We start from the raw sequence: 12,083 nt of genomic DNA on the forward strand, positions 1-12,083 counted from the left end.
TGAGGCAGTTCTGAAGGCAAAAGGGGGTCCAACCCGTTACTAGCATGGGGTACCTAATAAAGTGGCCGGTGAGTGTAAACAATCTAAGATTGGATTTATAGTACGACCTCAGGATTGCTTCAAAGTAGGACGACAAGGCTTTACTTTAAAAATTCAGATTTAACATGCTGCTATATCTAACTGTGCTTTGGTGCTCATGGTTTCTATGATTTTCTATTCAACTCGGCAGTTGAAATGTGGACAATCTAAGCTTTCTAAAGATGTATTACATGTCTATATATTACGTGTCTATATTGGTAAAAGTTTAACTGGTGTTATTCTCAAGCATACTGCTGTGTTTGATGTAAATAAAACAACACGCCGGTGACCCAGAGAAGTTAAGACATTAACAAAAAGCTTATGTTATGTGTTGTTAAAGCAGATAAAAGTAGCCCAAAAAGTATATTTTTGTGGTTGAGGAAATGGTAAAACTGTGAGCATGTCTGTAGATTACTCTATTTTCTAGCTGGAGTTGTAGAAGGTGGGTGTATATGTTAATGTGGGGGGTAACAGAAGCTTACAGAGTGTTTAGCATTTGTTTTTTGATAAGTGTTAGGTCCTTTTTTTCTCTACACAGTAGGAAGAGCTGGGAATGTTTTTTTTTATTTTAAAAGCATCTACTGATTTATATTCAAATAGTGCACATAGGGGGCAGAAAACAAAACAATAAATTTTCGTGGGGGGAGGGGACAGCTATGAAACAAATTTTAAAAATACAATTTACTTAGACCCAAAATATGAATGTACTTAGACCCGCTCTTCATTTGTATACATTGTACTTAGAAACTGCAACCTAATTTGGCCCCGCTTTGAGATGTACCGCTGTTTGCATTTCATCACTCAACTCAAATACTTTACAGAGCTGGCAGCAGCCCACACACACCATTTAAACAGACCAATCAGAACAGCCCTGGATTCAGTTTGAGCATCTTTTGTTTATTTACAGTGCAGGATTTGACCCTATAAGCACGTGGGCCACAGCTGTTGCAATCTTTAGAGGCACCCCTGAACCACGGATGATAGAAAACACACAAACTGCTGCTCAGTCAGGCAACCTGTCATGCATCTATAAAAAAGAAATGTTACTTATTAAATTTGTGCAATATGGCTGAAATGTATCAAGATAAAAGCCTTTTATATCAGTGGATATTAATAATTGTTGATTTGTTTTTTAAAATAAGAGCCAGGAGAAGAAGGCAGAATTTAAATGTCAAATTATTCAACATAACTTTATACTTTGAAAAGAGATCAGCCAACCTCACTTAGCTTGGTCCAGAGAGGTTAGGAGGCTAAATACTTTCTGAGTCCAAATTCCCTACATTCCTGCATGTTTCTTGATCAGGGTTTAGTGAAATGATCGGATGTTCTTATTTATTTTCTATCAATATTGATCAGGTTTCTACAGTCTTTGTTTTATTGCCTGGTACTACTTGAAGTAGTTGGCTATTTAAAAATTGCAAGTGTGGACAAATCGATTACATTTTTACATGACTTGAAGTTACTAATTCGGTTGGAGCCAGGAAAGAAAGAAAACAAATATCAGGAAATTATTTACTTGACCTTTCAGATCTGAAACTTCAGGTAATAACTCTGGAAAATGATTCAAAGGGTTATTTAGTTCAGGTAAAACAAACGCTTTTCAGCTGTACCCCTTCAAGAATCAATTCTGGATAAAATGAAGCCAATCACCTAAGCAAATGCAACGTTATGTCAATTTCCCTCTTCGCACAATTTGGCTCAGTATTGTGTTTCTCTTTTTCGTTTCAAACGTAAGGAGAAAATAAACATTTATCTGCAGTCTGCCAAGTGGAAATTTTATCCAGCACTGCACAATGAATTAAAAGGGGGTTGCAAGAAGTTCCTGGGTTTGATTACTGGCCTAGGGTCTTTCTGCGTGGGTCTTTTCCCCATGACCCTGAAGGATAAGTGGCAAAATATGGAGGAATTATAGAAAATACCTTTCTTGTAAGCGCAGCCCTGGCAGTAGTGAGATCCAGGCTGATGAACTGAGCTCTTGCAGATCCTGCAGATAGCAAAGCCCGTCTTGCTGTAAGGGTCAAACCTGAAAAAAAAAACAACAACAAAAAACAATCCAAACCCAAATGCAATAGTGTTTTGAAGGTTGAGATGCAGTAATTTTCATTTTTTAAAATCATTTATCTCGTTACACTAACCTGGCTTTTTTAGATGTCAGCATCTTGTTTTCATTTAACTTGCGCCCTCCACTTTCTAGATAAAAAAAAAAAACATGACAAAGAACAAGAGAGGGGCTCATTTGTAACAAATATCTAATGCTGCAGAATGTTGTCAGTGAATAAACTGCAAATCAGAGCTGGTTTAGTTAAATCAAAATAAACAAAACATATGATGCAAACACAGAGATTAAACTTTAAAGCTTTACATTTAAACTGCTCCACCTACCTCCCCCTAAACTCTAACCAGTCTCCTTATATAAAAGCAAAAGGTCTCACAGTATGATGGCATCACCGCTGTTTCTTAATCAGAATCTACAGACCTAAAGGGTAATTCTTATCTAAATAAAGATACTTTATACCTTAGTCAGTTAAATAACATGCTGCTGTCATTTTGCACATCTTTGATGTTGCTGCTATTTTCAAATTTCCATTATTGTACAAATGTCCATAGCTGTTTCATGGTTATTTATTCCCCAGGTGCACAATATTTATATTGTTAAAACACTATACAGTACAGTATTTTATTTTTTTTATCTTTTAATTCTTCATTATTATGATTTTAATTCATTTTTTCTATCATCTTTTTGCTGCTGTAAACAACAGAATTTCCCCATTGGGGGACAATAAAGGCAGTTTCTATTCTATTCTATTCTTGAGTCAACTTTACTGCTTCCAGTCATTTCAAGGTTGTGACAATTGAGAGGTATTTAAACAGCTTATTCTATCTAAATAACTCTTGTAAAATTCAGTTCATGCTCCTGTTGTGTTTTTCTTCTATTTACAGGAAAAATAAACTTTTTCTGTTATTATTTTTCCATGTTGAAGGTTCACCTGTTGTGTTCCGGGCTCCATCCTTCCAGGTGTCCGGAGTGATCACTCTGCCAAGCTTCTTCTCACCTGAAAACCCCGAAATATATCAAATAAAACGAAAGGAAGAGCAGTCAAAACGTCTCTAACAAAGAATAAAACTGAATATTAGCTTTACATAACGGGTCTCGGCCTTGACATAAGCTTCGTTGACAGAACTAACCATCGTTAGCATCAAATATATACAAGATCAAAAATAGATGAGTAAAAATAAACCTACATTTTTCACAAACCATGTCTCCGATTTATTAACTGTAAATACAGAAAGAAAACTCTTGGTAGCTTTTATCTTCCTCTGCTAACAAAAACTTCCGGTGCTGCGGTGACGCCACGGTCTTCTTCTTCGCCCTACATATTATGGTAGGTTCTTCTCTTTCTGAAGTTAATGGCGCTTGGCAACAATTTTAATGCGCATTACCACCACCTACCGGTATGAATTGTGAAACAAAATGACAGTATTCTAGCATATATATTTAACTGCTTAACTTTATATCATAATTTATTATTTTGGCAGTTTAGGATATTATTTTCTTTAATATCCTAAACTTGTTTTTTCTTCTTAATATAATAAACTAAATCCTCCTTCTGGCCCTTTTATTTATCAGTTGCATTACCTTTTCTAACCTATCCATATATTCATTAACTATAGGCCTACTATTAATTTACTATTAAAGAAGATTTTAACATCTTAACATTTTAAAACACTTTTCAACAGAGCAGATTATTAAAACAGGAACTAGTTATATTACTTACCCACTTACTGAAAAGGCTGAAGAGGTGCAATTCAAGATAATTAATGAAATATATCCATATAAAGAGTTTTTGACATCACTCTGAAACATTTTGCACAATTACATCATTTGGTTTAGAAAGCAAAGAGAATTTGCTTTCCATTTAGGAAACTTTCTTAGATTGATAGGAAAAATGTTATTCACAGATGTGGGTATTTTAAAACAATACCCACTTTTTGTCATTGGAAAAATGGTTTTGACTTATATTCTAGGTCTCTGAGACTGGTTAAAACTAAGCATGGATGAAATTATCAGCAATGTTGAAACAATTTGATTTAATTTGAGATTGCCCTTTGTTTTTATTGTTTTGAATCTTATTGTAGCGGGTGTTTTTTTTTTTACTCTGAAAACGTATCTTTATTGTCTCTTGTACCCTGTTTATGGTACATGTACCATTTTTGCTTTCCTTGTTTTGCACCTTGTAACGTTTACAATAGAAAAAATGTAAAACTTTAAAGATTCCAATTAAATTAGGATAACTTGAAGGGGAGACAGGAGAAATCAAAACAAGTTTGGCCACACAGGACTTATAAAATGACAAAGGAAGATGTCAACATTGTGCATAATTGGAAACAATAAAACATATTAGACCAGGGGTCTTCAACATTTTCCAGGCCAAAGTCCCACAAACTGATGGTGAGATGGAGCGGGGACCCCTAATTATATATATTGCATGAAATTGTGTTACATGAAACTGGTCCTATAGTCACTCTATTAAAAATGGGGTAATGTAAAGAAAGTGATTTCTCCCTGGGATAATTAAAGTATTTCTGATTCTGATTCCTGGTTGATGGGACAGGTGTTGTGAATGAAACAGTGCCCAGCTTTAAAGAGCTGTGTGTCGCTGAATCAGAATCAGAATCAGAATCAGAAATACTTTAATACTCCCAGAGGGAAACTCGCTCCAGTTACAGTTTTATAAATATATATATATATATATATATATATATATATATATATATATATAAAGTCATAATGTCAAGTAAAAAGAAAAATAAAGTAAAGTGATAATGACGTGCAAGAATAGTGCATAAATGTCAATTACAGAGGGGGGCTGTCTGAATCACTTGAGGGAGGCGTTATAGAGATTGATGATCACAGGTAGGAATGTGTGCATTGATGACTGAAAGACATCTTCTGCTTCCATTTATCTGTTTTCTTCAGTGTGTTGAATTCATTATAATGTGTATTTAAAGACATTTCAATTAGTGGAAAAAATTGCAGAGGGGAAATATATATATAAAAAAAGTCTAATCAACAAAAACTTTGGCAACCCCCATGCAGTAAGGACCTTCTAGGGGTCGCGGACCCCCTTTTGAACGCCTCCGTATTAGATTACAATGTGTGGGAATATGAAATAAAAAGAAGGAAAGAGATTATAGAAGAAAACATACAAGGAAAAATAAATATTATAAAAATGTTTGAAGTAAGATTCCAAAATTATTGATTACAGATTAAAAAAAAAATGATTAAATAAGTCATTCTACCGGTAGGGGGCGGTAATGCACATTTTTCTGTTTTCTTCCAACCGGGAAATAATCTGTACGAAGAAGGAGTCTCACTGTTTACGGAAACGCAGTGAGGAAATCCATTCATGGATTCGTCCAAATCCGATATTCTTTGACTTTTCAGCCTTTATATTTGATTTTCCTGAATCGTATCGCCTCCCTGCTGTAGAAATCCGTAGCTTTCATCATGTGGGACCATGAAATCAGAGCCATGGCGTCCACTCACGCCATCATCGCCGGCTCGGTGTTCATGGCCACCGTCCTCCCCACGGTGCTGGTCCCCGGCTTCTCGGTGTATGGGACCCACCTGCTGTGGCTCTACTCGGTGTCTGCAGCTGTGGCTGCTGTCAGCGGGACCGTGTTCTGGCTGCTCGGCGTCACTGCGCCCACAAAGAAGCACACACTGGGATACAAGGTAGCTGCCTGTGGCCCCAAGAGAGGAGGAAAAATGATAAATGTATAGTTAGTAGGTGCTCATGTATAGCTTCTTTCTTTATTTGTAACTGCATAGAAGTATTAGAAATATGTACAAATTAAAAGTCTATATATTTATATATACTGCTATAAGGGGCTCATAAATGTGAATTTAGAAGAAAAAAAACGAATTTAATGACAAATCTGAAAAGTGTGGCTTTTAGTTATAACCCTTCAATGTAGAAAAGGGCTCCCTAATTACAGGGCCTTCTCAAAATATTAGCATATAGTGATAAAGTTAAATATTTTCCATAATGTAATGATAAAACTTGAAGACTTGAATTTTAGATTAGTTGCACACTAACTGAAATATTTCAGGTCTTTTATTGTCTTAATACGGATGATTTTGGCATATAACATCATGAAAAGCCAAAATTCCTGTCTCACAAAATGAAAAAGGTCTCTAAACGAGCTATGCACCTAATCATCTGAATCAACACATTAACTATAAACACCTGCAAAAGATTCCTGAGGCCTTTAAAACTCCCTGCCTGGTTCATTACTCAAAACCCCAATCATAGAAAAAACCCAGAAGACAATCATTGCTCACCTTAAGCAAGAGGGTATGACACAGACAGATATTACAGATCCAATAGGCTGTTCCCAGAGTGCTGCATCAAGGCACCTCTGTGAGAAGGAAAATGTGGCAGAAAATGCTGCACAACGAGAAGAGGTGACCGGACCCTGAAGAAGGGCCGATTCCAGACCTTGGGGGACCTGCAGAAGCAGTGGACTGAGTCTGGAGTAGAAACCTCCAGAGCCACCGTGCACAGGTGTGTGCAGGAAATGGGCTACAGGTGCAGCATTCCCCAGGTCAAGCCACATTAGAACCAGAAACAGCAGCAGAGGCGCCTGACCTGGGCTACAGAGAAGCAGCACTGGGCTGTTGGTCAGTGGTCCAAAGTACTTTTTTTCAGATGAATATCGGTCTGTATATATGTGCTTAAACATGTTTAATGCATTATTAAAAAGTCTTAGAAGGTAAACAGAGGCTAGGTCTCCAAGAAACTTCACTAAATAGTTTTTACTACTCAAAACTTTTCTTTTAAGATAAAATCGACTCTTTTAGTCGCTGTATAAAAAAACACAGATGATGTGGAATTTATGGGATAAAAGCAGAAAAACATTCCTACAAAACAACAACATTTGAAAACTAACTTATTTTGCAAATCGATTAATCTGTGGATTATTTCTTTGATTCAGCGATTAATAATCAGATTCCCAAAGGTTTCTCAAAAAACATTTTTTTACAGAATTAAAACAGGTAAGTTTTAGATGAAGCATATTGACAAATGAAAAAAGAAAATGTAATCTTCAATGCAAAATGTTTCTATACCTTTTACAATTTTGGAATAATTAATCCTCTAAATGGGACGCCCTGCCAGCTAAAGACATGCTTTAGAGTATATACTCCAGTGGATGATTAATTGATTACTAGATTAGTTTAGTTATTTCAATAATCAATTAATTACCATTAAGCGTATATATATATATATATATATATACACACACAAACAATATGCTTTGCTATAAAAAAAGAATATGGCAAGTTACTTCCTGTAACATTAGTCAGTAAACTGTTTGCTGTATTTCCTTTTGACCTTAAAAATTAAACAGCAGGATCAGCAAATAAAAAATAGCATCAAAACAAAGAAACCGGATTACAAAACTGAACTGAAGTCTTACTTTGCCATAACTACAGGTGTTTGTGTCTCTCTGGTTGAATTTCTGTTTAAATCAAGCATTATCTTTATGGAGTGAAGTTACTTTTGATGGGTAGAGTAGCCAGACATTTTACCCAAGTAAGAGTAGTGCTACTTCATCATATTTTTACTCAAGTAAAAGTAAAAAGTATGATGCAGGAAAAACTACTTAAAGTACATTTTCTCTGAAAGTTACTCAAGTAAATGTTACAAGATACTACAGCTGACGATGTGCAGGGCTAGTTTTCCTTACAAATTGCATTTTGCATGTGAACTGTACGCAAGAAGATCACAAAAAGCTGTAATATGTTTGCTGGGTGGTAGTCTGCTATAAGGAACCGATAAAAGAAAACCTTTTTTAATGCAAATTGTAGGATTTATTTTAATCTGACCTTTCTGTATTTTCTTTTTGCAGCTGTCGAGGTTGTTCCGTTCATGTGTCTACTTCTTCCTGTCTTGCCTGTTCTTCCACACGGTTGTCGTTCTCTACGGAGCCCCGCTGATTGAGTGAGTAGATGGTGTCGGCTGTGAACTTGCATTACGGGAGCAACAGTGAAACAGGGCAGCGGAGGACGGTTGTGGCTCTCTGTTTCCATGCTGAGATTCAATCAAACCAATAAAACATTGATGCATTTCGGTTCCCATTAATATTTTTATTGCACCATATTGTTGTATAATGGCTGTCTCTCTCCTGCCTTTGCTGCCATATTGTGCATCTGACTGGATTTGTTTTTCCAGATCTGCTTTGGAGACCTTTTCGCTGGCTGTCCTTCTAAGCTCTCTGACCACACTGAGGTGTCTCTGTGTTCTCGGCCCCAACGTTCAAGCCTGGATACGAGTGTTCAGTCGACATGGGTGGGTTCTCAAACCTTTTTCTCTATTCTCTCTCTTTTAGATATCACCGTTACACAATTTTTTCCCTTTTTGTGTCTCTCTCCAGAGCTATGTCTGTTTGGGACACATGTTTACAGATAACAGTGGCCTGCACCCTAATTGGAGCCTGGGTGGGAGCTTTCCCAATCCCATTAGACTGGGACAGGCCATGGCAGGTCAGTGGAAAACAATTCAGACTATGCATTGTTATTGTGAGCTTCTAATATTTCTCTGATGTAAGTGCTATGGCTTTTTATAACCAAATCAAAAACAGTTTATGTCCATTTGATTCAAGAAGAATAATTAGGAAAAGAATAAACAAGGGTGAAACCCTCCTTTTTTGAAAAGGCTCAAGATTGTAAAGTTGTATCTTAATGAAACACAAAATTTTGCGCCTTTTAGGAAGACAAACCTTGAGTAGGGATATTTAATAACAAATTCAGAGCATCACCAATAGCTTCTGTTACAACCTACCAGTGACAATGGGGGCTTGTTGAACACATTAAGCTAAACATTGGACTGTATGCTGAAGTTATTCTGGCAACAAACCTGAACTCATCTGCGTCTCAGCAGAAGCGTGGTCCAATTGGTTTTTTTTTAACAATCCGTTTCTTTTTCAATAAAACTGCTTCATTAGTATGCGGAAGTCTGATAAAGATGCCTAAAGTGAATAAGAAGCAGCTAAAACAACATTCCAAAAAATGCTCAGCCAACAACCTACTGAACATGAATATTCAACTAAGCATCAATCAGAGAGGCAGCCAAGTTGCCTAATGCTACGTTCAGACCGCACAGTGCAGAAGCAGGTAGTTTACATGCAGAGTCAATGGTTGATGTGCATCAACAGGTCCTCTAGTACGTTCTGAGCAGCAGGCTGACAAGCTTCAGAAGCAGCAGCTGCTGGAGTTGGAAAAATTAGATTTTTGGTGCTCGATGCACATCAACCAATCAGAGAAGCTGATCTGGGAGCTGCCAGGGAGACAGACACAGCGCTACTGATGCAGATCGCTATGATCACTCCCCTGAAACAGTTTATAAACGCCTAAATTAACTTCAAATGTCAAAACCTGCCAGCAAAATAGGTTAGATTTTATTATTCTGGTGCCTGCAGTTTAGATTATGTACGTGAAAAAAGCCTTCCAGCTCGAACAGTAGCGAAAAACTGCGAAGAGGCAACTGGGTCAGAGGCTGCAGTTAAACGGGAGTTCCAGGGATGCCTCAGACCGCCAGTGTATGGGGGTCTGAGCAGCTCCGACAGCGAAATAATATCTGAAGGCAGGCCATATAACACAGGAGCAGCAGAAACATCAGACTGATCTGGACACACTTTACTGGACGTCTGACCTTAATGTGGACAAGCATCAAAAATTAAGCAGCAGAAGCTTTTTTGCCACTTCCAGTGCTTGCTTTTATCAAAATTAGCCAAGCGACTCCCATCAATTTCATCCGCCGTTGTTACAGGCAAAGAAAGGATAGGTTAGCTCCGCCCAACATGCATCAGACTCACTTTTCGACAGCGCAGCTAGAGAAGCAAAGATGCTTCAGCCATGTGCCAGAGCTAAACTTGTTCAAACATCAAAAAAGAAGCAGCAAGCGCATTTTTGCTGCTTCTGCTGCTTGCGTTCTGAACGTAGCATAATGCTACTTTGAATCAGGTATGAAAATCTGCTGACCGGACAACTAGTCAGATTCTTTCAAATGTAAAATTTCTGAAAAAAGTGTGAAAAAGAAAAGCATTGTTCTTTTTATAGCATTGAAACAGTCATGTAGTGCACGGTGGTCAAAGCCCCACCCTTCATGTGAAACATAATGCACCTTCCTGCAGCCTTAAACAGCGTTAAACATTCAGCCAGCGGCTGCAATAGAAAGAGTAGGATCAAAGCATGGTCATGTGTCAGAATGTTCTAGTCAAAGTGAAAAATTAAATCAGACTTATAGACCCTGCAGAAGGGAAAAATGCTGTCTGCAGACACACTCTATCCAATCTGACTGATCTAGAGCCAGTTATCTTCCACCATCCTTTCATCATAATGATCTACTTTGTCCCGCTCTGTCACACAAAACAAAGACTTAATATATATATATATAGCTGTACTGGGACAAAATTCAAAAAGTTAAAGGTATATATAAAAAGAAGCTCAAGGCTGCAAAGAGTATTTAAGAAATACAGATTAACAATAATAGAGAAATATGTGATATGATTAAAAACAGTTTAAGTGGGGGTTTGTCATTTAAATGTTTCTACTATATACATGCCATAGTTTCCTTTTATGTTCTAGTTTTTCTTCTTTAAAGGAATCTGCTAAACTGTTTCTGTTATTGCAGAAAAAAATACACAAAAGGGAAAAAAAAAGAAATATCTACTGTGATTCACTCTTGTTTCAACATGTTTCTAAGAACAACATCAGGGTGTTTCTAACACTTAAAGGTGAGGTTGAACAGTTCTCTGCCCATGTTCTGCAGGTTTGGCCTGTTTCCTGCAGTCTGGGCGCCATCATCGGCTACCTGACTGGACTTGTCGTTGCGCCCGCATGGATCCACTACCATCGCAAACAGCTCACGTACAAGTGCAAGTGATTGGAAAGAGCTGTGGCCGTCTGCCTGGCTTGATGCGAATGTGTCTGCTTGTTCGCTTTTTACCCGTTATTTATTGGGAACTTGGGAACCCTGTGAATGGTTTTTGTAACCACATGTTATTTTGTACATGTTCAAGATGAGCTTGGGGATTTTTGACATGAATAAAGATTGAATTGATTAAAACTATTTAGTGATTTATTGTAGGTATTGTAGTTTTTGTGCTCAAACTTAGGATTTGTGTTTGATGCAAAATCATGTAGTCACTCAGTTTTTTTTTATTTTTCTTACTGATTTCTACAGTTACATCTTAATAAATAGTCATGAAGTCAAATAAATAATTTAATAATAATTAATTAATTACTATTCATTCAAAAAGTAGAACCCATTAAGATCAGTCAATTGTTATGGTGGCATACAGCTAAAACGATACATAAGAACAATAAATATGCTGTTCATGAAGAAATGTTGGCCTATGTATAAGTATATCATTGTATTATGTGGAATAATTTCGCTGGAGCTCATATTACATGTATTACTGCTTCATTGCAGTCGGAGTATGAAGACAAAAACAGTAAACCACACAAAGTATTCATTAAAATAAAAACTTTATCCAGAAACATTGAAATTGCCTTTGGGGTCAAAAAGGTATTTCTGATTTTAAAGTTTTGTGGAAGAAAACCGTGTGGAAAAAGTTCACAATCAATAGTTGCAAATCTAGTTTTGAGATGATTGTAGAGCAGAGCGCTTTTTTGGGAATAAAAGATCTGAATGTGAATGGACTGCTCCGGCAGGCTGTACCTGAAAAACAAACAGACCTAGTCTAGGAAGAAAATAAGGAAAATAAGTTACTCGATTGGTTCAAGGTCCTCTGCACCATGTTTTATAATATGGTGCAAACGATCTAAATATGTCTGATTCAGACTTCTTTTTAATACATATTACATCAGTTTAAGACAAATATTCAATGTATGTGTGACACAGAAAAAATGATGCCATCCAATGTATTTTTTCCAGACAAATATTTTATATTTTTCAAAAAATACAGATTCAAACCAA

At 36.8% G+C, this 12,083-nt stretch overlaps 2 protein-coding genes across 2 annotated transcripts in view; one reads left to right on the forward strand and one right to left on the reverse strand.

Moving 5' to 3' along the window:
• Window positions 1-3,466, reverse strand: part of cript (cysteine-rich PDZ-binding protein) — a 6,757-nt gene extending 3,291 nt beyond the window's left edge. The window contains exons 1-4 of the mRNA XM_015375894.1: window positions 3,322-3,466; window positions 3,066-3,131; window positions 2,214-2,268; window positions 1,998-2,101 (exon numbers count right to left, since the gene is read on the reverse strand). Coding sequence (XP_015231380.1) covers window positions 1,998-2,101; window positions 2,214-2,268; window positions 3,066-3,131; window positions 3,322-3,337 — 241 coding nt within the window. The 5' untranslated portion in view covers window positions 3,338-3,466. The remainder of the gene's footprint in view (window positions 1-1,997; window positions 2,102-2,213; window positions 2,269-3,065; window positions 3,132-3,321) is intronic.
• A 1,960-nt stretch (window positions 3,467-5,426) lies between these two features.
• pigf (phosphatidylinositol glycan anchor biosynthesis class F) lies at window positions 5,427-11,525 on the forward strand. Its single transcript, XM_015375896.1, has 5 exons — window positions 5,427-5,815; window positions 7,993-8,084; window positions 8,316-8,432; window positions 8,518-8,626; window positions 10,914-11,525. Exons 1-5 carry the CDS (start codon window positions 5,588-5,590, stop codon window positions 11,025-11,027), a joined length of 660 nt encoding a protein of 219 aa, XP_015231382.1. The 5' UTR covers window positions 5,427-5,587; the 3' UTR covers window positions 11,028-11,525.
• The last annotated feature ends 558 nt before the right edge of the window (window positions 11,526-12,083 follow it).

The sequence above is a fragment of the Cyprinodon variegatus genome, unplaced genomic scaffold (genome assembly GCF_000732505.1).
Source record: "Cyprinodon variegatus isolate N-32 unplaced genomic scaffold, C_variegatus-1.0 Scaffold127, whole genome shotgun sequence".
Lineage (NCBI taxonomy): Eukaryota > Metazoa > Chordata > Actinopteri > Cyprinodontiformes > Cyprinodontidae > Cyprinodon > Cyprinodon variegatus.

Bases quoted from the DNA above. Each gene is read 5' to 3' on its own strand.
- pigf (XM_015375896.1), top strand. From the start codon at position 5,588: ATGTGGGACCATGAAATCAGAGCCATGGCGTCCACTCACGCCATCATC. The intron at 5,816-7,992 runs GTAGCTGCCTGT...TTCTTTTTGCAG, and splicing joins AGCACACACTGGGATACAAG to CTGTCGAGGTTGTTCCGTTC. The intron at 8,627-10,913 runs GTCAGTGGAAAA...CATGTTCTGCAG, and splicing joins ACTGGGACAGGCCATGGCAG to GTTTGGCCTGTTTCCTGCAG.